Source organism: Zophobas morio, unplaced genomic scaffold (assembly GCF_036711695.1).
Source record: "Zophobas morio isolate AGI-343-1 ecotype UQ-CSIRO unplaced genomic scaffold, CSIRO_AGI_Zmor_V1 ptg000002l, whole genome shotgun sequence".
Lineage (NCBI taxonomy): Eukaryota > Metazoa > Arthropoda > Insecta > Coleoptera > Tenebrionidae > Zophobas > Zophobas morio.
In genome coordinates this window covers 25,565,776-25,593,572 of record NW_026972107.1, presented here as the reverse complement: position 1 = coordinate 25,593,572, position 27,797 = coordinate 25,565,776, and the positions used below count along the sequence as shown (strand labels likewise).

Here is a 27,797-nt window from a genome sequence, read left to right as displayed (position 1 = left end):
CCTCGCGAGCTGGTATTTCACTATTGATTTTCGTTCTGATTTACCATCGCATTTCATTTGCGAATGCTTCGCTACGTTATCTTTAATGTTAATTCTATTTCTACTGTAATAGTTATACTCACACTATCATTATACAAAATAAAAATCAAAAAATTCGAAACGGGTCAATGATAAAAGAAAGGATCTTAATGTTTTTGCACTTTAATTTTTACCAAATTAATTTCGACTGTATATATAAGTATTATGTATTGAACTGAGAATGTTCTCGTTGTTAGTTTTGAGTTATAATTTGATTCTTTTTAATCACTACCGTTTGCTTATTTGCCAATATCGTGAACTTTCCAGTTATCATGAATGAATTTCCGACATCTCCCTTTAAAACAAGTGTGAGAAAAGTTTTATTCAAACAGTCTATTTTATTTATTTTTACACTACTATTTAATCATTTAAATTTAAATAATTGTATAAAGTTGTATTTTTAATACTATAATTAAAGACAACCGACAACAGCGTAATCTTATGATAAATCTATTTTAAATTAATTCCAGGTCAATTACAACATAATTTAAGAAACTTTAAATGATTGTCCTATGTAAAACAGTTATCCTGGATAACATGTTTTTAAATGATAATAGAAAAATATGGAAATTAATGAGGTTCATTTTTCAAACAACCAAGCGTGAAAATTATATGTCGTCATGAATGATTATAACAAACTACCTGTCGAAAACGCTTAAATCTGGAGATTAAGGCTTGGTTTTAATAATCTATTCAATTACACGTCATATTAAAAACCCGTAACTAAATGTAGCTATTTACTACCATTACTTACTGTTGAACTAATTTCTATATACCGGTACTCTATTGTGATATTTGAATGTTTTACCTTCGGGACTTTATAACTTAGAAAAATTACTTTCTTATGATCTTTCGTGTGACACACACCTAGTTTTTTTACAACTGAATCCTTTAGGATGAAAAAAACCAAAACAAACGTCGCCATTTTTTTCCAAATTACTTTTAGACAACAATTTTCTATTGTCTATCCTTCAGTTTAAACATTTATTAAATATGACACTGTGGCCACATGATAAGGTTAGTAAATAAAAACAAAATGTGCGAATATTGTTTCTGTCGCAACCCGTAGCATTGTTACAACTGCTTGTAGATGGATATCAGTTTAGACATTACGTATAGTTCAGCCGATTATCATGAATATATAACTAGTGCATACGGTTGATTATATTGTATAATATTAATGGATAATATACTCCATTATAATTTAAACGTGACGACTAAAACCAAATATGTGCTCTTAAAAAAATCAAATTGTTTTAATGTTCTTAATATTATTCACGCCATGCGTGTCTACCGTATATAGACCGCACGTATAACATTCCCCTCCTTTTTAAATTTTCAAGCACCTTGATTTTGTTTTTTTACAACATTATATATATAACAATTTATTTTTGTACACAAAAGGTTCCAGTTTAAATGTTATCGGATTTGGTGATTTCAACGTTTTCTTGTCAAATCAGTTGTTATGTGTTTTAAGTGCGCTGAACAGGCTTTTTTTCCAATTGTGTAGCAGTTGTTATGTAACTCATTTGGTTCTATGCTTAAAAAAAATTAAACGACAATGTTAATGTTCTACATTAGAATGCGCACATATAATTTTGAATTTGGAGTTGATAGAAAAAATCCGTAAAATCACTGAATCGTTGGCATTGTACCCTGCTGGGTTTTTCACAAATGGCGTCATCTTTTTTATTACAAATGTAATAGTAATTTTTAAGTGTTTAAGTTCATAACTGATTTAACATTTTTGTATGTTTAACAAAACACTTCAAAATGCTTTTGAAATTCACAGAAAAATGAACAAAATAACAGCGCATACTCTTTGCTTTAATTTTTGGCAATGGCGCACAAAATTAAATATATTTAGAGCAGATAACTAACGGAAAAAATGTAGATATTCTCAATTCTCAATACATGCTTAACTTCAACTGTTTATGTTTATACTTCGAAAGGATTCGACTATTGGCACGTTAAGATTGCAAGGATCAGCGGTTAAAAGAAAATGGAAAGGAGTAATTATTTAATTAATTAATCACTCCCAAAAAAAACTGGATGTCTAGCGTAAACACTCACAAATTTGAAGAACTTTTCCTCAGTAAAATTGTAGGATGAGTAATTATTTTTTGCGGGAGGGTTAAACGGACAAATTTTGATCACCGAATCAAAAATCTAGATATCAAGTTTCAAAAACTCAACACGGCTCATATATCATATCACAAATACAATAGTGTCTTATTTTATAAATTTTAAATAAAAATTAATATTATTCTTTTCGCGTTTTACCATCTACACGATATTTCGCATGTACATAAAATTTCACAACAATCGGTCAGTAGTTTCGGAAATTACCTATCTAATAAAAATCGGAACAGACAGCAGATATGCAGCCAGACGGAAAGGAAGATCTATTTTTTCGTATTTTAAAAACCATGAAATGTCAAATATACATGAAAGTAGCCAGTCGTCCGATGGACTCGATTACAATATGTACTTCCTTAGCTTACACTCGGGAAATAAAAAGGTCCTCCGTTTCCGTCAGTCGGTCGGTCTGTCTGTTAGCCGTTCTGTTGGATATACACAATCTCCAGAATTATCGAATAGATGGCTTTACAATTTTAGGTTAGCTTAAGATTATCACGATATGATAAAATGTTAAATAATACCATGTGTTCGGAAAAAACTCCTCCAGTAGCCCGTACAATTTCTTTTTAAAATAATGATGTTGGCAACACCAACGCGGTCCTTGTCCAATTTGACACTAACCGTTAAGTAACTATTAAATAAAGAGTTCAATACTTGCAATGCCAACATCATTATTTTAAATAAATCGCACGGCCTATTACGAGTTTTTATATTTTCGATAATTAAAGTACAATATGGATGCTATATGATCGAAAAAAAAAATCGTCATTTAGTCAGCCATGAAATTAATTTTGTGACAAACTGTGCTGGCAGTACTGTTGTTTTCCATTGAAGTTACCTGTCAGTTTGATATTTGTATTGTCAGTTTAATAGAAAATTGGTCTAAAATTATTTAGACAGAACTTCTCTTGCTCCTGAAGTCAAACATTGCTCAGACACGACTCACTTGCTTCTACGTGTGCGGGACATTTTTCTAAAGTAATTGTGATCAAATCTCAAGCCAGAATCATAAAGCAGACGTGTAGTAGTGCATTACTTTATAAAATTTAAATAATATTGTACAAAATTTTGGGAAGACGTCATCAAATTGTTGGTCGGGATGATTATACATAGTTTAAGTTAGCGCTTTATCAACTGCACGATATTCATAACATACATCTAAAATCTGATAACAATCGGTTCAGTAGTATCGGAGATTATCTGTCTAATAAAAATCGACGTAGATAGTCCACAGACATACGGAAACGGGAACCTACTTTTTTGTACTCTAGGGGTCATGAAATGTCAGAAAAATATGAAACAATATTTCCTTAGCTTATGCTCGGGAAGTAAATAAATGTTTGAAACGTAACATAAAATTTTTATAATGCAAAGGTATCACTGAAATAGAGTCAAATAAGAAAACGGTGGTCTTACTCTTTAATGCGATGCCTAGAAGAATTTCGTGAACAATTTCCCATAACCTCAAAAGCGAACAGATTTTGCCAACAATTAAAAAAAATTAATTCCATGGCTGACCAGGAGTTGTTCTTTTTTTTCGATCATATGATGAATAAAATGTTTATTTTAAGATTATTCCGATCACAATAAATATTTTTACTATCACTAAAAGTAAATGCCCTATCTTAAAAAACATAAAAGCGAGTGCAAATAGCTTTGCGGATTATTTTATCTCACACTTCTTTTTTAGAAGCAACTATATATGTTTGAGTAAAAGGACTTTGTCACTGAATATATGAGAACAAAAGAAGTTCCTACTTTTTCACAAGTAATTCAATAAACCTAGTAGCCAATAGAACACTTTATACCTGCCGAGGCGAGGAACGTTTTATGCGTAATCTGGACCTTCACTCGCTTTGTAACAGCTCTCCTGAAATATACCTGATCCTTTAAATTTTATCAAAGGGTGATTAATTTTATCCCAGCGTCAAGCAAAAATTGCTAACAGCACTCGATCAGTGTCTGATATTTTGAACTATTTCCCTTTCGGAATAAAGCTAAACGTAACCCACCGACGCCCTCGTTACCTCAAAATCATTGTTAAAACCGTTTTTACAGAGCGAAAAATTCATCATGCGACGATTGCGACGGTGATATTCAGTTCTCGTTTACCCATTCATTCGTTCAGAGCTGTTGTGGCGTAAAAATAAATGGTCACAATGGTCACACTTACTCTCCATCAGTTCCCTCCAAGGTTGCGGGCACGTGCTGGGTATGGGCAAGGTGAGTTTGTTGACGGCGACGCCGTACGCTACGGCCAGGGTGTCGATGCCTTTGTATGGCGTTTCGCCCGTTAACAACTCCCACAAGACCACACCGTAACTCCACACGTCGCTCGCTCTCGAGAAGGTAGAGTTCTTGATTACTTCGGGCGCCATCCAGGCGTACGTGCCCGCCTGTGACATCCGCGTGGTCTTGTACACCTCGCGAGCCAAACCGAAGTCCGTTATCTTCAGGGTTTTGAACTGCAGGTCGTCGTTCTCTATCGTCTCCCGAAGGAGAACTGCAAAAGGAAAACATACATTAATATTGCACATACGCGATTTTTTAGCAAATTAGCTGTGTTATTGTTTAACATTTTACTGTTATCCATCGGTTCTCTGGCAAAATAATGTCGAATCCAGATTCATACGTAACTGCTATTTACAGACTGACAATAATTAAAACAATGTAAATTTTAAGTAGTTTTGATAGATGACGTTAACTACAATGAATAAAGATCAATGCCAACAGTATTATGGTATTTTCTTTGACCTGACTAACTGCATTGGGAAACTTAGTAACTATTTTATGTAAAGTTGATCTTGCCCCATTAGACAAAGATTAGGTGAAGATAACACTTCCTAAATTAAGCTCAGCAAGTTGACGAGAATCATTAATGGGATATTTTTGACGTCATCTATCGTAAAAGCGTTTGCTGGATCGATGAGACACATTCTTGGGAAACGGATAGCATAATACAACAATTGCCAAAATAGATACAGCTAAAAACTAGAAAACAGTATATGTAATTTTTAAGATTTCAATTCACATTTCATTTCACTAATTAAATCAATCAGTACCTAATCGAAGCACAATACTAAATTTTGTGGAAATTAAAAAAATCGCTGCACACGAATTTTAAACTTTAGACAAGCCAGCTGATCAAAGCAAATCGTATTGAAGAATTTTAGTTATCGCATAGCGGCGCGGGACGAATGAGGTTATCTAGAATACTTGAAACACGTGGTGGTACAGTTGGAATACGTTGTTCAGTTTACGTTAATAACTGTTACAGTGACATTAAAAGTAAAATAACGATATATTTTCTTTTATCAGTACCAGGTTGTCAAGATTTACCGTTGGATGTCGATTTATTGTTGTGAAATTTTAGGTGTCATACAGATGGTAAAATGCTAAAATTTGTCATTTTCACCAACAATTTGATTTTGCAACGTAAATCGTATATTAATTCATAAAATAATAGGTTTTTAATATGCCCTTATTTTTATCTGGCAAATTAGGATTTTTGGAAAAAGATTTAACCAAATTAAAAACCACAAAACTCACTAGTCTGAAATCTTGCAGACCCTTTAATGTTATCGTACACATAGTAAATCGCCAACCAATATTTATCTTTTTATTCTCAACAAAAACTGAATGACGCCGCCTTAAAATTTTCTTAGATAAATACATTCAAAAATGTAGAAAATATTATGTGTCTACATTTGTGATTTATCAATGCACCCATCCATATTTTTGCTTCCCGAGCCTAAAGCTAATTGAGTTGCTACTTTCATGCTTTCTCGACCTTTCATGATCCCTAAAGTGCGAAAAAAGTAATGCCCAGTTTCTCTGTCTGTCTGTCTTTTGTCTGTATCAATTTTTATTAGACATGTAATCTCCGAAACTACGGGACTTGTTGCAATCCCATGTTTACCAGTCCCATTTTAGTTTAGGAGAAACGCGCTTTGGTTTTAATTTGCAGAAACGTAACAACAATACTTCAAAAATACTAAAATTCCTTCAAGAACATCCAATATTCTCTATTTTCTCAACCTTCCCAACACTGACCTACACCATTTGAGTACCAAAAAGTATCAGACGTGCATTATGTATTTTTTCTGACCTGATCAGGGCTATTTTAAGCAACATAATTTATGTCGTTTAAAATAGCTTTCAGATTCCAACAATTATAACTAATATTTCTTTTACATTATCACTCTGAGAAACTTTGAATTGACCTGACCTTGACTCATTATAGTGAGAGGTGTCTGCGTTTGACAATATTAGTACATATTGTTAAAAAACATCTCTAGAAGTAAAATAGTTACCGAAGCACAACTGGTGGGTTGCTAATCAAAACTAAAATTCACAAAATAATAAACGCTCAACATTTTAATAATAAATTGGAACAACTAACATCACTTTTTACACTCCAATTCAATTAAACTAACAGCAGAAAATAGTGTCTTGGTTTGATACAATTTTTGTCTAACCTTCAAAGACAAGCCAATACATAATACCATATAATACAAAACAGTCTGCAATTTCAAAAGTCCTCACACGCAATAACTGTAAGTGCTGTTACTTGAGAATAATTTAACGTTGGACCTTTCATTTGATCAAGATACATACTTAACCCTTGTGTTAGTGCTGCAACCATATAAATAGTTTTACTGACATGCCAACATCCTGTCTTTTTTTTTTTAATTTTTATCCGATTTGATAAACTACGACCAGTATGCTACACATCCTTTGATTTTTGCTCTTTAGCATGATTATTTGATTTTGTTGTGGTGATTATTTCTTGTTTAATGCTTGAATTGAACCTTTAAATACATATATTACTCCTGTGAAAGGTTTCAACACAACATCAAAAATTTCTTTCGTAACTGAAGTTCGTCGACACGACGACACCACAACACAACTACAAAATAACTGGAGATCAATAAAAATATCCTCAAAAATAGCTTGTTGGTCCGACGCCAACTTAAAGTCATTTTTTGTTGATAGCACATTAGACATTACTATTAGATAGCGCACAGCCAAATAACATGTAATACAGGCGTAGAGGGTCTGTAAATTCCATACTCCATTAATTTTAAAGTGTCAACATGATTATGATTGGTGTCATTTTTTGAATTTAGGGATCTATCAAATTTTGACCACACTTTTCTACATCAATAAAAATTAGTCTCATGTTATTAAACAGAACTTTCCTCGTAAACACTCAAGGCGAATTGACAAACCGCAAGTACAGGAGTGTATAAAATTTAAATAGCATTTACCATGCAAAATTTTGAGGTGAAGTCATCAAACACTTGGTTGGGACGATTAGACAAATTCTGGTTAGCGTAATACCATCTACATGACATTTCTAAAACACATAAAATTTGACAACGGGTTTAGTATTTTCTGAAATTATCTATATACATCTTGATACAAAATGTATGTGTATAAAATTTCTCTGCACTAGAGGTCCTATCGAACGGGGTTGTGACGCCAGTATAACAAACAACAACTTTAAATCGATGTGAAAATTTTGATGTGCAATTTTTTTCGTCCCAGAGAATTTATGAAATGCAATTTACATATTTATATTTTTATAAACTAGCTAGTTTAACGACTCAAAATTGAAAAAAATCCTTAATCAATCAGCACAGAATTTCGCAATAGATAATCAAAACTAAAATGGAGTTGACTTATAGGTGAAACGTATGATGGTTGTTTCTTAATTCTCATATTAAACAGCTACTCAACGTCAGTCTCGCTCAACTCGAACCCTGACAAGCATCGTACAAATTTGAACTACTACATTTTATGCGTTATATACAAGCATATTTACTATTTTAATATACAGTCTTTGGCATGTGAGTAGAAATTGGGACAAATTTATATGGATATTTTATTGCCAGCATGAATTTTTCATTGTTCCAGGTATCGTTGTAAAGCGGCAATTCCTTCCGCTATGAAATTAGGAGATAAAAAATACAGCAAACAAGCATCGATTATAATTTAGTGCTAATAAGTGAAAGCTACAACAAAGAAGAAAAACTACTTACTTTGCATGCTGACCGATAATACAAATTTGACTTACTCTTAGGGCCGGTTGCATAAACGCAAATCAAATTTAGGGCCGAATTCTGTAACTTAACCTTTTAATAAGGGATCCGTTTGTTAAAGGCATTAGCGTAAAGGAAATGTGAAAGTGAATCCTTTAATATCTTATCCTCTATTGCATCCGTTGGGGAGAAACTTGTGCGTCAGTTCGACTTTATGTAAAGGAACGAACGGATGTTTTTACTACGATAGTATATACTTTTAGAAAAGGAACGCTTGCGTTTACCATTGTGTCGAGAGAGATGGAATCGATTGTATATAACCTCAAATTTTCACAATGTCAGTATGGTTGGTGTGACGGGCTCGGGAGATTTTTAAACTTAGCTTTTTTTAATGAATGAGATATGAAATTCTTGTCGTGGTCTTTGTGCCTGACATATAGTAAAAATATTATTTATTTATGATGGTAACATTAAAAAAAATTAAACATTTTATGAAATCATGCACATTTTTTGAGATATCAGCACTGGCCTCTTATGCCAGTGTGGTCAGTGGAGTCTGACCATTAATGGATCTTTTGGGCTTTTTTAATTGAAGACCCCTTCAAAGGAGTTGTTTTTGCAAAGTTGTATATTAGTTACCAATCTATTTGGGGTATCGTAAAAGTATTTCTATTTGCACCAAATTGGGCTTAATTAACTTTAATACGACGATTTTTAGTGCTAATATTAACAAATTTAAACGATAAAATTATAAAACTGGACAAAGACATCATTGTTCTGACTCATATATACCTTTATTGTAATTCCTTTAAGATAAATAATCACAGATTCTCCATTTCTTCCCTTTTATTTAGAAACGGCCACTATTAAAACTAATGAAACTGACAGATAATTTCCATAAAGTGACACATATGACCATACGTTGCATAAGGGAAACTATAAAGGACTTCACCTTTATCCAACGGATCTATAAGGGTCCTTTACGTTTTAGAGAATAGGAATATCTTTATGTAAAGGACAATCCTTTTACCAAAGTGCCTTTATACTTTACAGAATTCGGCCCTTAATCTCTGATTAACTCCATAGTAACGATTGTTATTATCATAGTTACAATTGTTCTTAATCAGAGATTAAATTTGATTTGCGTTTATGCAACCGGCCCTTAATGTAGTACATTATTTTTTCACAGCTTACTTTTTAAATATTAAGTATTAAGTATCGCAACCACACTTGCAAATATGATTATAAGATATTACTTATCGTCTGGAAAAAATACACTAACTGACTAAATAAATTACAACTGTAAATTGTTAATATTTTGCAACTTAAAAGTTATTATAAAAAATGTATGGCATTCGTGAACAAAGATATACTCGTACCATTAAAAATTATTTTCGCTTACAGAAATTTGAAAAAAAAATTACCAAAGTCTTAGGATTTTAAAAGTTAATGTTTTAAAACTATAAAAATAAAAACGATAAAACCAGAACTATTTAAAGTACTCTAAAATGTAAGATGAGTTTGGCTGAAAAATATGTCAGGATAAATATTACTGTTATAGGTACATACCTATAACATTTTCATAATTGCTGTTTCTTGGAACATACGAATATGAAAACTGGTGCAATAAATGCTATCGATGGATCGGTATAATAAAATAATGTAAATATCCAAACGACCATTTGATTAAGAAAACAAAATTTTAAAACATTCAATAACTACAATAAATTGTAAATAGCATGTTGGTCTTGCTCAGTAAGACTTTCTAAAAACAAACACAAACTTTAAGAAAAATTTTTAATTGTTAATTAACCTCGTGGATCACAAATGACAAGAGTAGAGACAAATTTATTAGACTATAACATAAAAGAAATACAAGTATCAAGTAGCTTTGGCAAAAAAATAAATTAATAAGGTTATACCTTTTCCCGTTACGTTTACTACGGCAATTTCATTGCTAATGTTATATGTAGACTGCAACCTTAATTCCATTATATGCAGATAAACTAAATTAATCTTTAAGTTGCACAAAATATGCAGTTCACTCCATTAATTTTTTTTACATTCAGAATCTTGAATATTCAAAAAATTTAAAGATATTTTAAACTTCCTTTTAAGATAACTGTTATACATATATTAAAAAATAAATTTTAGTAAATCAAAGTAAAACTGTTGGGCAATAAACGCTATTATTATTATTATTATTAAAAAGTTTTATCAAAGATTATAGAATAAACGAATAATCGTGTCAATTTTCAATTCATTTTTCAAAGAATAATCGTGTCAATTTTCAATTAATTTTTCAAATAATGTATTTTTTAAATGAAAAACAACAAACAAAGACCAAAAACCATTAAATAATATTGATTGTTCTTACAAAATAACTTCAATTAATTTTAAATTAAGTGAGAAATAATAAAAGTTTTTTGAATGATCTAATCTATTTTTGTTAACAGAATCGAAAATGCTCCCACAGATGCACCAAATAAATGGGATGGTGCACGTACCTACCTCCAATTACGTAAATATGCCAGGAATTTCAGAAACTATGCACGTGTTATAAACAAGTTCTGGAATTCAGAGAAGAGTCAAGACAACATAATTTGCTGAATCGCAACTACTAAAAAGTGCAACGCTCTTATACAATATCAAAAATCACTTGTTGACATAATGTTAGTCATTAATGAAAAACCAGATCTAATCCAACCTTTTATGTCGGCGTTTTGATTAATCGTTTCGATAATATTCTTAAGTTTGACCTATCTAGCGCCAACTTTTCGAACATGGCATCGCCCATCGATCTCCTTGTAAATGATGAAAAGTTTATGACATTTTACGGTCGTCAAGCAGATGTAGGTTCGAGAAAAGCGTAAGCAAGCAACAACGGAACGGCATTCCCTAAATGGGACCTTTTGCAATATTCAACATGGAATCCGCATAGATCCTACTTCGGGGTGAATAAATGACGAGAAGGAAAACGCCGTCGGGAAAAGCATAGAGACAAAGAATGCAAGTAGAAGCTAGTGCACACAAGGGAACCGAACTAAACAGTGTGTTTGTGCTCGTGGAAAATATAGAAAACCGTTGGGGAAAAGCAGTTTTTTTCTCGTTATTGCTGTAACTGTAAACGGTCAGTTATTTTTGGCTTAAATAATCACAGACTCAATCCACAACCCAATAAATCTAGAATTTTATTTAGTTTTCTATGGTCGACAAACATGCCATGTGTACAGGAAATTCTCGAAGTTCAAGATAATCGAAAAAACCTCATGAATATTGAATATTCCATATATTTACAAATACTGATATTATTCCACGAAAAAGCCAGGTTGCAAATTAAGAGTAGCTTATATGCTGATTGAGTGACATCATTTTCCTGGTAAAGGAAGAGGTCATCCACCACCGACATGTTTTCTTGTTTTCAAACGATCTGGACTGAGGGAAGTACAACGCTAGCCACCATTACAATTATCGGAACATAACATTGACACGATAAACTTTACTGAGTTAATTAAAAACTAAACAAACAGCGATAAATGTTCTTATATAAGGCTGCACAGTGCGAACACTGCAGTTACTTACTAAACAACATTCGCACAAAGATGAAGCTTCTCTTAGTTTTCGCTACCATTCTGGTTGCTGCATTGGTAAGTTACTTTTTAAACAGTATCCTATTTTTAACATTATTATTAATGAAAGTCATACATAACTTATGCATGTACATCTAATATGACTATTTGCCACTTGTAGTTGCTGATTTAACTGATCCACATATTTTCCAAAAGGCCTTAGGAATAAAATGGTTTATATTATTAAAAAACTGTTTTGGAGCAACCCAGCAACTTAAAAAATGAATGAAATGAATTGCTCTAATGTATCGGGTGTTTTTGCCTTTATCCAACATACAATATTTTATGTATAGCAGCTGTAACTAACTGCAGTAAAAAACGTGTTAATGACGGGTTAACTACTTATATTGGTCCGAATCAACAAAATTTTTGCTTCCCTAACGTAAGCTAAAGAAGTATAGTAAACCAGTCGATCGGGCGACATGCCAGTTTCATGTTTTTTCGACGTTTCATGACTCCCAGAGTACGAAAAAAGTGATCTCTCGTTTGTCTGTCTGGCGTCTGTATAGATTTTTTTTTCACACGTAATCTCCGGAACTATGGACCGATTTTTGTCAAATTTTGTATGTATATTAAAAATATCATGTAGATGCTAGAACGCTAATTAAAATTTGGCTAATCATCCCCACCAACAATTTGATCACGTTATCTCAATTAATTAAATTGTAAAAAGATCTAAATGTAACACAACAATATACTCTTATACTTGTGGTGTACGAATCCGCTTTCAGTTTTTTCTCTAAATATTTGCAAGGTGTAATAACATTGTACTACTAACACTAAGTATTCTCGTGGAACAGTGCGTTCTTTTTTTTTTTTTCTTGCAACGGTAATGCACTATGACAGTATTATCTATGTTGGAGACGTCACTACAAATTTTTTATTGGTCAAATTAGAAACGAATCAGCTCATTTCCTTGAAAATGTCTGTATTTAATAATGATAAAATAAGAATTATAATATTCAGAAGATTTTGGTCAATTGTGGCTTAATTAATAATAATTTTAGTCCTGTGTTTAGCGAAAAGAAACTAATTCAAATTAAATTAATTTCTAAGATATATTATTTCAGTGTATAACATAAACAACTGAAATTAAGCTTGTTATTGGTGCTAGAAGGACAAATTTAGCCCGTTGGTTATTGGCTTTAAATATATTTTACATCTTCCATACTTGGGAGTGTAAATTCCAAAATCGCAAAATCAAATTTTATAATAATTGTTTAAAGGAGCGGGATTTGTCAGATTATGCTTCAAAGGCGCGGAAAGTTCTTCGACCACTGTTATGATTTTTTAGACCATATAATTATGTTACGTGTGCATAGCAAAACTAACATTTAAACCTACAATAAAGGAAGGTTCGCATTTATTAAAGTTTAGCTTTTTTAATCATATACATATTAATTACGCTTCGAACGTAGTTGCTTCTAGATCACTGAACAAAAACTAAACTACTGATTTTTTATAAGTAACGCTGAAATTGCATAAAATTATAAATGAAATATTTTTTCTTGTATTTTCTAATAGTCACGTAACACTTTTTCAAAGTAAATATCTAATCATACTACACGGAAAATCGTCTTGATATATTATTACAAAACATTTCTATGACGCTATTTAACATAAAAAAATTGAGTGTGGCACCTCCGAGCGGTAATTAAATACTATGTTGCATCAAATCCTTTACTAATAACAAGAATTCTTCCTCCTAAATAAAATTTGCGACATTTGCCATCAATTTTATTAAAAATTAACAGTTGGCGGTATAGTTGAATTTAAAATAGAAGACTGCTGGACGTGAACGTTTCGGTAAACAGTACTTTTATGTAGTAAATTTTAGTTTAAGCTAAATGCCTGTTGAAAGTACGTGCACGGAAAGACGAATGTGTAGCAGTCTTCGATTTGTAAATATTTGAAACTGCACCGTGTTGCTAATTATTGATCCCAATACAATTTAACTAAGCATTAAATAAGCATTATTTTTTTAGGCAATTACTGACGAACAAAGGGAAAAATTTGAAAAAATCCACAAACCGTGCAGAGAAGCAAATGGGGTGACGGATGAATTGATAGCAACTATAAAAGACTTTGCAAATTCAGGAGACGTTAGACTGGAAAACACATCGCTTTGTGCCTTCAAGAAATTGGGCTTTGCTTATGAAAACGGTGACTTAAATACGGAAGCACTGAAAAAACGAGTACGGGCAGGAGTCTCCAGTGATGAAGAGGCGGAAAAAATTATCGCTAAATGTACTGTCAAAAAGGAAACTCCTGGAAAAACTGTTAAAAATACCATTAACTGCATAGCAAACAATGTACCAAATTGGTCCCCAGTTGAATAAAGTTTTAATAACATGTAAAAAATTGAAATATATAGTTTTGAATTATTAAGTTGCAAGATTTGATGTTATTTATGTTCCTAAAAACCGGCTGTACTACGTTCTTTGGGAAAAAAAAAACATCCGCATTTCTTTTTACGAAATTTAAACGTGACGATCATCAATCGTGTCTTCTCAAAATCCTGTTTACATCACCTAATTAAGTATATTTTAAGTATTAACCCAATAGTGAATTTGTACACTGTGTTCCTAAAGAATTAATTAAACAGACACTTCAAGGTCTCTCTGTAACTTAGACGTCTTTTTAAAAACCCCATGTAACATAGCACGTCACCTCTAGCTATACCTATGTAATGCACGCTTTCAACAAATAGGGACAAAATAAAAACAAAATAAAAATGACAAATTTGCCCCTGTTCCTCTACGTTATTTTCTCTTTTATTTCCATTTACAAGCAATTCGATGTTTACAAATTTCCCCCGACACATTCCGCAATATTGCTTTTTTTTACTGCTCCCCTTCGTATCCATTTCATCTTCTCCGTGTACCAATCAATCATCCTTTCGCTCCATCATGTTCACCATATCTCGTAACTGCACACATTTAGTGAAAACAGAAAGGACATCGACCACCGGATCCTGCTGACATTCAGCGTTAGGTTCGACCATACACACACCATGCGAATTACCTAATATTGATCACGATACGAATCGAAAGTTAGGAAAGACCCCTCTTGTAGACAGACACGTATCCGCTTGCCGACCTCCATTTACGAACAGGATATTAGGTGCAATGTTCACGAGTCGCCGCTGCCGATTATTATGCAAGTGATCGATCAGTCGTCTCGCAAAATAAAGAGCGGGATGGAAAGACTCAAGGGTGCCACGGGCGGCATACTCAGTTCGATGGATTTTAAAGGGAAAACCTCGGAAAACTAGCGGAAGCAGTTTGTACACTTACACTAACGAAAAGGGAATCTGTCTTGAGACCGCACTTATTCCTAGAAGGCAAGAAGGAAAAAATATTGGTTTCTAAATACACAAGTTCACTATTATTCGATTTCTTCAATATTCTAATAAATCGTTCATTGTGTTTGGTGAAAATAATGTCACCATCTCGTAAATTATAAGGTTTGAGAAAATATTCTAACTACGTTTTTAACAAATGCCAATATTCTTTCTTGATTTATGTTTAATTACAGAAATTTACTAATAAGTATGTCTAGTTGCTCATAATCTGTAGGTTGTATGTTTAAAACAGAAACAACTTCATTAAGTTCCCTACTGTTCCTAATAATGTTTTAAAAGTGTGTGTACGTTATTATACGCCACATAAAAACTCTAGATTTTTTAACATTAATTGATTTATATATATTTTATTATGTACTCGATTCCAGATAATATAAAATTAAAATATAGGAGTATAAAATATCTATGTATCAAAATTAACATATTGACCGCCACAAAAAGCTAAACCCGTCGTCGTAACAGATTATGAAATAAACCTTGATTGATATAATAAAATTCCTCGACCGTGAGCTAGGTAGGGGAGGAATTGCAGCAAGAGCCATGACGATTATTTTTTTTGTCAATAAAATTTGCATTGAAATTTACACCGTAGCATGTTTTTTTAACTTTGATTTAATAATACACTTCGAATTTTTAACCTTACATATTCAGGCTATCAAAAATTAAAATATCTAGGATGAAATTTTACAATGTGTGTTAGAACACTGTACAGGGTGTTACTAAAAGGTACGTACAACAAAATTGACAGTTATTCGCGAAGTCTAAGAAGTGTGAAAAACTTATTTTGTGTTACCAAAATTATAAGGGGAAAATTAACCCTTATCCAACCTTTTTAGACGCTACTGAAGGATAAATAGGTGAAATTAATTTATTTTAGTAAATCCTAGCAACTGTAACCATAAAACTTTTGTCAAGACTAAATGTTGCTATAGAAACGAAAAATGAATTTGGACATCAATTTTAATAATTTTTATCTCTAAAAGGAGAATGAGAATACTTTTACCTGAACTTTTTTTTACTTTTAGTACTCATGCTTCGAGACCAATTACCAATTTTATTTTGTACATACCTTTCAATAACACGCTGTACAAGGAATATCTTTGAAACTTTGGTAGGCCATTAACGTTAATTTAATGAATTCAGATAATCGCCTAAAATTTATTTATTCATTTCTTGAAAAAAACCGACGCTTAACGGCAAAACTGGGTACAAATAATGTATATATGTATATAATACAAGATACATTTGTCGGAATTCACGAAATTTCAAAGCCAACTAGATGTACAATTTTTTATACTCATCTTATCTCAATTAAAATTGATGACGTCATCCATTAATAACAATGGAGCGTTATTATTGATCTTAGATTATGTGTCAAAATTGTCTGGATCTTTCTGCATTAAAAAACTGGTGATGTCATCATAAAATTTTATTAGAAAATCACAGAAATCTACAGCGTAAATGATGCTAGGGTTTAATAATCCATCTACATTTTTATTTTATTATTATTTTTAACAAGTAGTCATCTTTAAAAAATAAAGTTTGCAGAAACAAATACGACCTGTTTATAATTTGTTGTAAGAATTTTAGTAAAACTGAATTTTATTTATATATTCCATTGAAAAAAGAAAGGTAAGAATATCATTTTACTTTTTGGTTAATTTCCGTCAAAGAATATTTTCTTTTTTTATTTTTCCTCCAAGAAAAATAGGGATAATCCAGTATTTATATATTGTATGTCACTCTCACGAAAGCTTTTGTCGATAGTCTTTCTAGGTAGATCTTGAAACACACAATAAATAGGGAAAACGAAATGAACAAAGATTGAAACATAATTTGTGGCCCACCACCTGTGCGAGAAAAATATCCAAAAGAATAAGGAAGACCCCCGTTCGTGGTATAGTTAGTGCATATTAATTTTTACGACAGTTACTTCTTAATAGCTAGTACACATTACCTACTTTTCTCAATAGCATTGTAAAACTGAAGGAATAATTATAATTAGTAAGTATTTCAGTAGTTTTTCATTAATTTCCATTTTGGTCACTATGTGAAGGGAATACCTATTTCAAAAATGTTGGCACAAATATATTTTCTGTCACATTTACAACTAACTGAAGTTAAAATATCTCTAAAGGCAAACAAATTACAGAAAAATGTTTAATTTGTAAAACCAACGGATGCAGACATGTGTAAGCTATTGCAGTCCCAATTCTTTTGTATTATATCACACTCTGAAAGCTGAAATCGTTAGATTTACGTTCTTGTGCGAAAATTAATCAGAGCTACGCTGAATACAAAAGCACAAAATGGTTTATCTTGTAGTTTTTTGTCGACAAATGTATGCACCAGATGTACACCGACCCAGAAATCTCTAATAAAAAAATTATTACGACCGCTCTGTGCCCTCAGACGTGCTAAAGCGAAGAATAGCAGCAGGTAAAAGAGGCGAAAGGGCGAAAAAACTACGAGACATGCATGGGGAAATTCGAAATAGAGGAAGGGCGATTTTGTTTATTCAAGATGCGTTCGAGTGGATCGTTGCGTCGTTCAAGAAAAAGAAAACAAATTTCAGATCCGTTGGAAGCACCGTCACATCGTGTCATTGTTGTTGAGAAGATGGGACTTTTGCAATTCATTGTGTAAATCGTCGGCAAGGTATTAGAGGTTTTTTTGTTGATCGGTTCGACACAGTTGCTGATCATTGGAATAAGATTAAGTAACAGTCGCCGCATAGACGAGTTATAAAAACCACGATGTTATCATTACAGGCAATTAATTTGTAAATATCTAATGGAACGTTTTTGGATAGGTTAATAAAAAACTAGCATAATATAATTTTTAATAGAAAGTATAAGGACTAGATCATAAAGCTTAGGTCTTCAGATTTATTCAACTTGGTTGCAGCCTGTATTTCATTTGAGTTTTTGTTCTCAGTCAAATGACAATTGTTACTCCCCTTTCAGAATTCTGTAGTTTGCAGCTTGACATTTACAAAATTCCATATTTTCTAGCACTTCAGCTAAAGAAAATCTGACGTGAACCAACTATAACCAAATCGCAGCAAGACCGGTATTTTTATGAAGGCTAAACTACTAGCTCCATAATAAGTAAAGAAAATGATATAAGTAGTTCTATTTAATACAATTTTTGATGGCGTCACCATATTGGCGGATACGACTAGTATAATAATACAAATTGAATTTCTAATTTGTCAAATACAGCGGCTCACTGTACGAAGCTGAATTACCGATTTAGTTCCTCACAGTGATTGTAATTTTTTATAGAACTTAGAACACGTCGTCTACATAATTGGATGAAAACTTGAAAAATTATAATAAAAAAAAATACGTTGATGATATGGGCAACAACATATAAACGAATTGTGTTTAAATTTGTCCATCAATAAATAAAAAAATAAATGTTATAAATACTTATCAACATCACACGTGGTATTAATGAACTGATTTTACCAACGGCTTAAAAGAAAACGTGCAAATCATGAAAAAAAATTACGCAACGAGTGTTAAAGAAAGTTAACCAAAATCGGCTTACCAATTAGAAACACTGAGACTCACTGGTAGCAATAAAGATTACAATTTAATTTTTTAAAACGCAGTGAAATACCTACTTTAAATACTGAACTCGTACTTAATATTTATAGTTTAAATTATACCGCAAATTTAACAACAAGCTGAAAATTAAAGAACTTTAACCTCCTGGTGATACGCTCCTAAAAATAACGTTAACCGCTACCACAAAATATTTAAAATGACAATCCTAAGAAATTACGCATCTTCAGATTTCTTTACAAGTTGGTTTGTGTCTCGATAAACTGCATTGGAAATACGGCATAAGAAATACGTTTAATAGGTACTTGCTTCGAACGTCAAGTATCCATAATTAATTCACATATGATTAACAAAAAAAAAGATACACATAAATAACTAACCATGCTAGACGTAGGCGCTTGAACTCATTTAATTACAATGAATGATTTTCGCACACTTTGTTCCATTTATCATTTCTCCTAAGCCTACATACTAAAATTAATTCTACGAAAAAGAACCATTTCATTTTGGTCAGGTGTACTTAAAATTAAACCTTGTCTGGTCGTAATAATTGCAAACAACTTTCTAATACCTGTTTTCTACCAAACTGAAATACCATAACGATCGTTCATTAAAAATAGCCATAATTAACGCCCACCTTTGTTTCAGGTAGTAACAACTATCCTCGACAAGGGGTAAAACTCGACTTCACGTACTTTTACTGATGATTATCGAAAAAACACTTTAAAAATTAAAAAGGAACCAGGTGTTTCCTTCACTATGCTTCCCAGTTTGCTTCACGCATAGACCAACACCAACCGTAAAAGTTCCCAGATTTAAACGATTAGCTTGCAGGCAAACATAATAAAAAATCACATAATCATAATAATTCCGTTACGGAATCTAGTAATCACTGTTTTCGATAGTATCGTAATGTAGATTAAACCATTCTTGTACAAGAACTAGTATTGTAAAATGATAATGTTATGGCGTGAAAGTTGAAGATCGATGCGTCCAAAGATAACAAAATACTTAAACTGTTCACTTTATAGAGTGACGTCGATTACAAGGTGCAGTTAATAGTTTGTAATTTTCTTTCAACTGGTTGCTAATTTCCTTTATTAAGTCAAATGCAGTAGACACGTGATTAACTCATTGTTATTTATAGATATAATAATGGTAACTATTTTCTATTATTTTTAGTTTCCGGCAACATAGCTATTAATTGAGCAATTTCAATTCGTTGAAACAGTTAAAACGGCTGCCAGAGATGTTTAATTCGAAAAACGGGGAAAAATTAAAGCCGCTACTAACTAGACTAATGGGAACGACTCCTTAACTTTATGCAAATGTAATGTTTTGTCTACGCTGGAACGTAATGCCATTGTAGACAGATGAAAAGATATAAGCGAGTTTCTCCTATATTCGATTTATTAAGTTTAAACTATATCTAATTACTCATATACTCCCACACATAGGGATAAAAAATTCATGATGCAAGTGCCATTGCGATAATTAAAAATTATTTACACTGAAGTGGACCAAAATATCACCAGCCGAAGATTCAATGGTAAAATTATGACTTATAATGACTACGAAAACAATTGACTGTCTTCACATTACTTGTTACATATATTTAACCACTTTGAAAGAACAAGAATCAAACAAAATCTATATAGCACAAATTTCATTAAATAATACTCCTACAACTTTGTCGTTTTGAGTTAAATTTTGGATAAACATTTTGAGCAGTTTATATAAACGAGATTTGCAAGAACAGCACTATACATAATCAAATCATAATTTTATTTACAGCACTAACTCTGAAGAAAGACTGGTCAGCGCTAGTAGTAACAGTTAAGTAACTACTTGGTACGGAATCCTGAAGCAATGAAATAATGAAAAGTGATTATAATTAGAAAATTAAAGAATCTATTTTGGCGTTCACGTTAATTGGTGGCATGTAAGCCCACAGGCAACAAATTTTAAAAGGGAGATACTACAACGGTATTGCTAATTCATTCCATCTTTAATTTGCCACGAAGTAGTTAAAATAAATTCGATCTCATTATTATCAGCCCCAAATTCTGTGTAACTGTTAATCTTAGGACTTGGTTTTAGGCTATTTACATACGTGTTGATAACATATTGTTGCATTTAAGGGTAACATGTACGTATGATCACCGAGAATTGCATCAAGATAGTGGCCACCTACGTTGTGCTGTGCCTCTGAATCTCTGATTTTTAATTTTTAGATGTGGACTTTTACTTTCATTTTACTATTAAACAGAAAAACATTTATGTCAACCTTATTTCAAATAATACAATTATTTGGATACACATTGGTTTTTTGGGATCCAAATAGGACATGATTCTCAATTCCTCTATAGTGTTGCCATCGCGAGCTATTCCAAGCCTGATAATTGACCTAAACCCCGCTTGAAGCAATTTGATCTACAATAAGAAGAATAGAATGTTAAAGTAAGGCTAACACTTAGTCTAGGTAATGAGAAACATATTTTTCCTAAGAAATATGAACAGTCACTATGAGTGTTGTTAAGTAAGTTGTACAAGAACTTAATGAAGGTTATTATGCGTCTGATGTCTAGTCAGTTGCAGTTAAATCTACGTAATTGCGTTTGATGATCATCAACTTGTGGTGAATAGGCTTTTCCAATTGTTGAAAGTGGATAGTATAAATAGGATAGCAGATCAATGCATAATATTCTAAACGAGATCTAACTAGGGAGTTGAACAAAATGAGTAATGAGGGTACACTGGAGAATCCTCGGCAATTTGGAAAGATAAACCCGTACATTTTATATACTTCGGAGGTACATTCAGAAATATGGTTAATAATAATGTGTTCTTTCTTAGAATATGAAACAATAAAACATTTTACTTTATTTAAATATAACCAATTATTTGTTCCCCATGAAATTAGTTTATTTATGTCCTCTTGCAATAGTTCACGGTCTTTTAAGGATTTTATTTTAAGAAAAAGCTTCAAGTCATCAGCAAAGAATAGCTTGTAGCTGGATATTACATCAACCACATCTTGGATACAAGTTATAAACAATAAGGGTCGTAAGTTCGGAACTTGAGGTATCCGGTGAGGTTCATTAACAAAAACCAAAATTGCACTGATTCAAAAATGAAATTGCACGAATTGTGTAATACCATGATAACCGACACACGAGTCGAAGCAGATAAGCTCTTATAATATGAGACGATCCGTTGTTTTCACCATCTGTCTTACTTTTGTATCTACAGACGTATCATTAAAGTGACACAACTTACGTTGAAGACAGATACATTTCCCACATCAAGAACCCAGAAACGATCTCAATACAGCAATGTTAATCGTCTTTTACAGACGAATGTTTCACTTATGGATTCTTGAAAAGGAAAAATGAAGTAGATAAATACCTATGTGACAACAAATCAGACATCCAAACAGGTTACCAGGTTTTGTTCCGTAGTATATGGATAGTATCTTGAAGTGTTGTTTCGAATTGTATTCAGGTGCTGAACTTTAAGTTAAATTGTCGCGATTTGATTTAAAAATTACTGACATCACTTTCAAAGTTTTTTGACGAGACTTCTTGGCTATCAATTTATTATACTGGTGGGTATCATTATGAGATTACCATAGAAAAAAAGTGGACAAGTATTATGAAAATATGCCATAGCAATTTGGAGTTTGGGGTTGAATCTTAAAAATTAAAATCTTCAAATATCGGCTACACAACTCTTAATTTTTTATAGGCGCATTACTAAGGTATGAAATTCAATTAAAATTTAATTCAGTAGTCAAACAATAACTTTGCGCTTTATTGACGTAATTGTAATATTGGAAAATACTGAATAGCTGAAATGTGAAATATAACGCTGTGTTTAATTGCGGTTTAATAATCCACTTCCATTTTTAACATCAGGTCTACAGCTAGTCCTAAAAATACGTGCCGTTACCCCATCAAATTTTCAAACACTATCTTAGAAATACGGATGTAATTATATACAAAATGATGCTCTCAGAAATTGCAGTAAGGCATGGAAAATAATACATATTTTTTATAATTCTTTGAATGTTATATAGTACGTGACGTAAAATATATAAAAAGAAAAATAAAGAAAATTGGCCATTGGGGAATTCTGGCTAAGAACGTGGAAAACTCCAAGGGAATAAATATATTTTATAAAAGTTAAAAACAAATCCATCCCGAATATTATTTCTTTTTTAATAAGCGTGTGTTTAGCTTAAGTACTTGTACTCAAAATATTGTGGAAAAAGTTCACAATAAAAATTGGTAAATTTAATAATTTGCAACTAAACTGACCTGTCTACTAAATCTGTCTACATGTATTTTTTCTTTCTATTTAGTGGTATTACGTTAAAAAAATAACCAAAATCTTTACTGAAATACACATCTTGGGATGTACTTATATTAGTAATAATTAACATACTTCCATTTTTGAGTAACTTTTGCAAAGACTATTTGTCCAAAATAACGTTTTGATCGATTTATTTTGAATCTGCCGACAAGCGGTATATGGTAAAATTAATATATTGATCCCCTACAAGAAGTTAATTAAAAAAAAAGTAAACAAAATTATGCCCTGAGCAACATGCGATATTGATTATGCTTTATAGGGGAAGAAATTTGTAATTTTTCCTATGATAGAATTTCAAAGTGATCTAATATTTCAGAAAACTTAAAACCACTTGCCGCAAAAAATGATAATTAGTTTTAATAGTAGATTGTTTTATTAGGATTAAAAGTGCCATTTTTTGCGACGAGCAAATTTTGCATTTGCGAGGCGGAGCGAAGCGAAGCCGAGCGGATGCAAAATTGCGAGTCAAAAACTGACTTTTAATCCGAATGAAACATACTACTTTTTCGCCAGCCAAAAAGTAAATCTCAAAAATACAAAATATTGATAACAATAATATCGAGCAGAAATGAATCAATCTGCAAAGTAGTCTGGTATCCACGTCGTCAAGGCTTTTTTTGTTTGCTTACATACCATTGTTTTGTGAAAACGTTTGCAGTGTTAATAATGAATCCTGAAGAAGAGTTACCTCCCGATGTGCTAGAAGAAGCACAAAACGTGGTACTGAACTTGTTACCAACAAAATCGCGCGAAGTGTATGAGTGCGCGTATACCCGCTTCATCAAATGGTGCGAAGGGAAAAAGTTTCAAACTTATTCTGAGAACGTCCTATTGGTATATTTTTCCGAATTGGCTACAAAAATGAAGTCATCCACACTGTGGTCGCACTATTCTATGGTGAAAGCAACTTTAAATATAAAAAATGGCATAGAAATCGGAAAGTATTCAAAATTAAAAGCGTTTATAAAGAAACAAGGAGAAGGATACGTTCCAAAGAAATCAAGGGTTTTAACTAATGAACAAATAGAAGTTTTCTTAGACACGGCTCCGGATTTCAAATTCCTGATGATGAAAGTATGTTTATAACCTAATGAAGAGCTTATATTTATTTTACGAATTTTTTTCAGATTGTTGTAATCTTTGGCGTTAGCGGAGCTTGTCGGTGTCACGAACTATTACAAATAAAAACTGAAGATATTGAAAATATTAAAGCAGGTTTATTGGTAAAAATTCCTGATACCAAAACGAAAAAACCCAGATCATTTACGGTTATGGGGGAAAAGTATTTGAAATTTTTTTCGTTTGGAAGAACCAGGTACAAGTAGTGAAACCACAAGTAAAATACATGAAGACGCAACGAATAGGAATGTGAGCGAAGTAAACCTAGAAGAATCAGGTACAAGTAGTGGAACTACGAATAGAATGATCACACGTGAAGACGGAATAAGTAGGAATGTGGGAGCAGTAAACCTGAATTTTGACACTGTGACCAACCAGACAGCAGGAGCGGTAGAAGTGTTAGCGCAAAATATTATTACTGACCGCATGAAAAATGATAATAGTGACGGAAAATCTTTAATCCAAATCAATCGCAGTTGTTCTTATTGTACATTCAATATTAATTTTAAAATTTAAATAATTAATAACAATGTAAGTTAATAATAAAATTGGAAAATATTAATAGCATTTCATTCTCAAAATAAAACAATTGAAAACTTTTTAAGGCTAGGATGAAAAAAAAAAAATTAATGCTAGGATTAAAAAGGCAAAAATGACGTTGTTACTTTAGTAACGCAACTTTTTTTTACTCTCACAAAAACGTCAAGTTTTCCGTCCAAAATTGACGTTAAAAGTGACATCTTTTAAGACGGCTGGCGAAAAAACATATTTTCTCTACAAAGTTTTGAACTAAATTATATATTTATATAGCAAGAACTAAAAGCATTATATGAAAAAATCATAGAGACAAACTGATGCAGTTTCTGGAAAAATTTCATTACGAGGCCATGGGAAACAATCAAATCAATCAATCAATGTTTATGTTTTGTGTATCCGTCACAATAAATGACACTAAATCCAAACTTTTGCAAATAATTGAAAAATGTAAAGTTTGAAAACATGTCAATGAAACAAAAAAAAAATCATAAAAAAAGTAAGGAGAAACTCATCGAAATCTAGTAGTTTTATTATGTCAGTTTAGCAGTTTTAATTGGTATGTCATTTTACAAGATAAATGCATTCAGTTTTTGCAATCTAATATCTTCGTAATAATTCCGAGTTAAAAAGATTCATGATGTAGTAGTAATAAACAGGCTTCGGCATCGCGGAAGTGATGCTCATTGCCGTCCGATCCCCAGCGCTATTGCAGTCGTGGTCTATAACTTTGGGAATTCTTAATAACAATTACTACTTTTTCTGAACCGTGAAGTGAATCAAACGCCACTGAGGTTGACACTGCACAGTCGGCCAGCCAAATTTATCACCTGACGTTGCGTCGTCGTATTTAATATTTGTCTGATTGATTTCCCATCACTTCGACTTTGCCTAACTCTAGTAATAACGAACGATACTGGTTACTCATTACTACTTGATCATCTCTTTTTTTCGGGAACGCATCTGTCGTTTGGATTTTCTTGTTTCGTTCAGTTATTTGTGCTTTTTCGTGAAATTAATTACAATTTAAGTTAATATCATCACGTTACTTGGTTATAACCTCACTTTCTTCGACATATCGTGCCGATGTAAATGCAGACGACAGACAAAAAAAGACGATCACTACAAGTTTTTTTTATCGTTTGTTATTAATAGTAAGCGATTTCAATCTTCTTAAAAAGTTTTAAAATTATTCGTCTGAATAAATTCTCAAAAAGTATATTTCCTTAAAAGATAAAATTCCTTACCAAGCCGAAAAGCCCCTACTACGGGTTCTGAATCCTTGAATATAATCTAGTCTATATACATCGTGGCCAGGGATGTGAGATGTGCAAAAACAAACTTTGTTTCAAATATTCACAGTGTTTATATTTTAACCTGTTTTTTTAAATTTTTTTTTAATATGATGTTAAATCTGCAAGGTTTTTTTCATACTGTACGTTTGGGTCAAGATTTTACAAAAAAAAAAATGTTTTAACCATTTTTTAATGTCAAAGGCATATTTAATAATGCAAAAATATTTCTTGTTTAAATATTGACGTTATATTATAAAAGAGTCAATTTTAGGTAGAACTCTGCATATTATGTCAAGTGCGCAAACAATTAAATCATAAATTCACAATTATACTGAAGACCGTAAAGTCTGCGTTTTTTCTGTAACGTTCTAACCTGTGGGCCAATCCGACATAATAACATCATTTACATTTACATAAGAGGTTCCGTCGAATTAATTTAGACACAGCTTCACATATGAACGTTATACTTTATAGCCCGAATAATTTTCCCTGTGCCCTAAACAACAAACTGTTAATACCTTAACAAACACGAAACGCATATATTACACCGCTTACGACACGGAGTTTGTTTACCAAATTAATCCTCCGGGCTCGTGACCCATTAGCATAGTGTGGAGCTGCAGGTCGGCGCGCTTACCGGAGCCGTTTAAGGAAGTCCAATGTCGAACATATGCAAATACGCTATATTTAAAGCAGTCCAAACTCCCAAACGAGTGCAACTGCGAGAAACGGGCAATAGATCGTTGGATTTTACGATATCGAGTAGGTGGCAATTTCAGCAATTGCGCGCTATCCACACGATTATTATCAACGGCGGGCAGTTCGTTGCGATGCGATGGCGATCATTTTTATCAAACCCAGCAGCCAAGAAATTCTAATTTGCATCCATTACAATAATACGCCAATTAATCGGTGTTAATGGGTCGCACGGTAGGCGAAGGGAATTAAAATAACAAATCGGATAACATGGTTCGCCTTCGCTATTTCGCTATTTGATGGGGCTCATGGACGTCCACATAGTTTTCCTACGTTATGGGACCGGTGAATGATTTCGTTAGTTATGGATCAATAGAAAAAGAACCCATCTCCAAGGCTATATTAAGAAATGCGAGGCGTGTTGGATACGTTTCGAACTTGAACCAAGTAATTTTGTTGTTTTAATGGACGGCAGAACAGTAAAACTTTACGGAATGTCTTGACTTTTGGCGCCTCCCTTGCAGGATAATTCGAGGATAAATTAAGCAGGTCACCAACGATCGATAACAACTGTTTTATTTAGAGAGAAAACAGGCACTTTTATGTTGATGCGGAGTAATGAAAAACTTGAAAGTATCAATTTCATTTAAATGTCGGTATTTGATTTTATGTGGCAATTCGCTCTTAAATAGGGTACAATTATCTAGTTATTTCCACAATGTGCGGTATAAAAGAAATTGGCGCCATTCCTACAAGATCGTGGAAACAACTCCATCCATCATAAAATTTCGAAATACATAGTAATTTTTTTTTATGCCATCCAGCTCAAAATTTTTAATACTGACACATTTTTTTGACACAAGCTGTTTTAATGCTCTCATTTCCGACAAAAAAAAACAATAATGTTTCTCTTGTGACTTCTTTCTACTATTGTGGAAGAAGATGATAAA

General features: G+C 32.4%; 2 protein-coding genes and 1 long non-coding RNA gene across 4 annotated transcripts in view; 2 read left to right on the top strand and 1 right to left on the bottom strand.

The window, feature by feature from the left end:
• Positions 1–27,797, bottom strand: part of LOC135131563 (mitogen-activated protein kinase kinase kinase 11-like) — an 83,000-nt gene that overhangs the window by 24,092 nt on the left and 31,111 nt on the right. For both annotated transcript variants that reach the window (XM_064059372.1, XM_064059381.1), the window contains exon 3: positions 4,394–4,723. In XM_064059372.1, the coding sequence (XP_063915442.1) occupies positions 4,394–4,723 (330 nt within the window). The remainder of the gene's footprint in view (positions 1–4,393; positions 4,724–27,797) is intronic.
• On the top strand, positions 11,786–14,281 carry LOC135131553 (B1 protein-like). Its single transcript, XM_064059359.1, has 2 exons — positions 11,786–11,911; positions 13,879–14,281. Exons 1-2 carry the CDS (start codon positions 11,801–11,803, stop codon positions 14,230–14,232), a joined length of 465 nt encoding a protein of 154 aa, XP_063915429.1. The 5' UTR covers positions 11,786–11,800; the 3' UTR covers positions 14,233–14,281.
• LOC135122824 (uncharacterized) lies at positions 24,021–24,884 on the top strand. Its single transcript, XR_010279468.1, has 2 exons — positions 24,021–24,277; positions 24,331–24,884. It is a non-coding gene; the product is annotated as an uncharacterized LOC135122824 (long non-coding RNA).

Coding starts and splice junctions, on each gene's coding strand:
- LOC135131553 (XM_064059359.1), top strand. CDS start 11,801: ATGTTCTTATATAAGGCTGCACAGTGCGAACACTGCAGTTACTTACTA. Junction 11,912..13,878: donor CCATTCTGGTTGCTGCATTG/GTAAGTTACTTT, acceptor TTATTTTTTTAG/GCAATTACTGACGAACAAAG.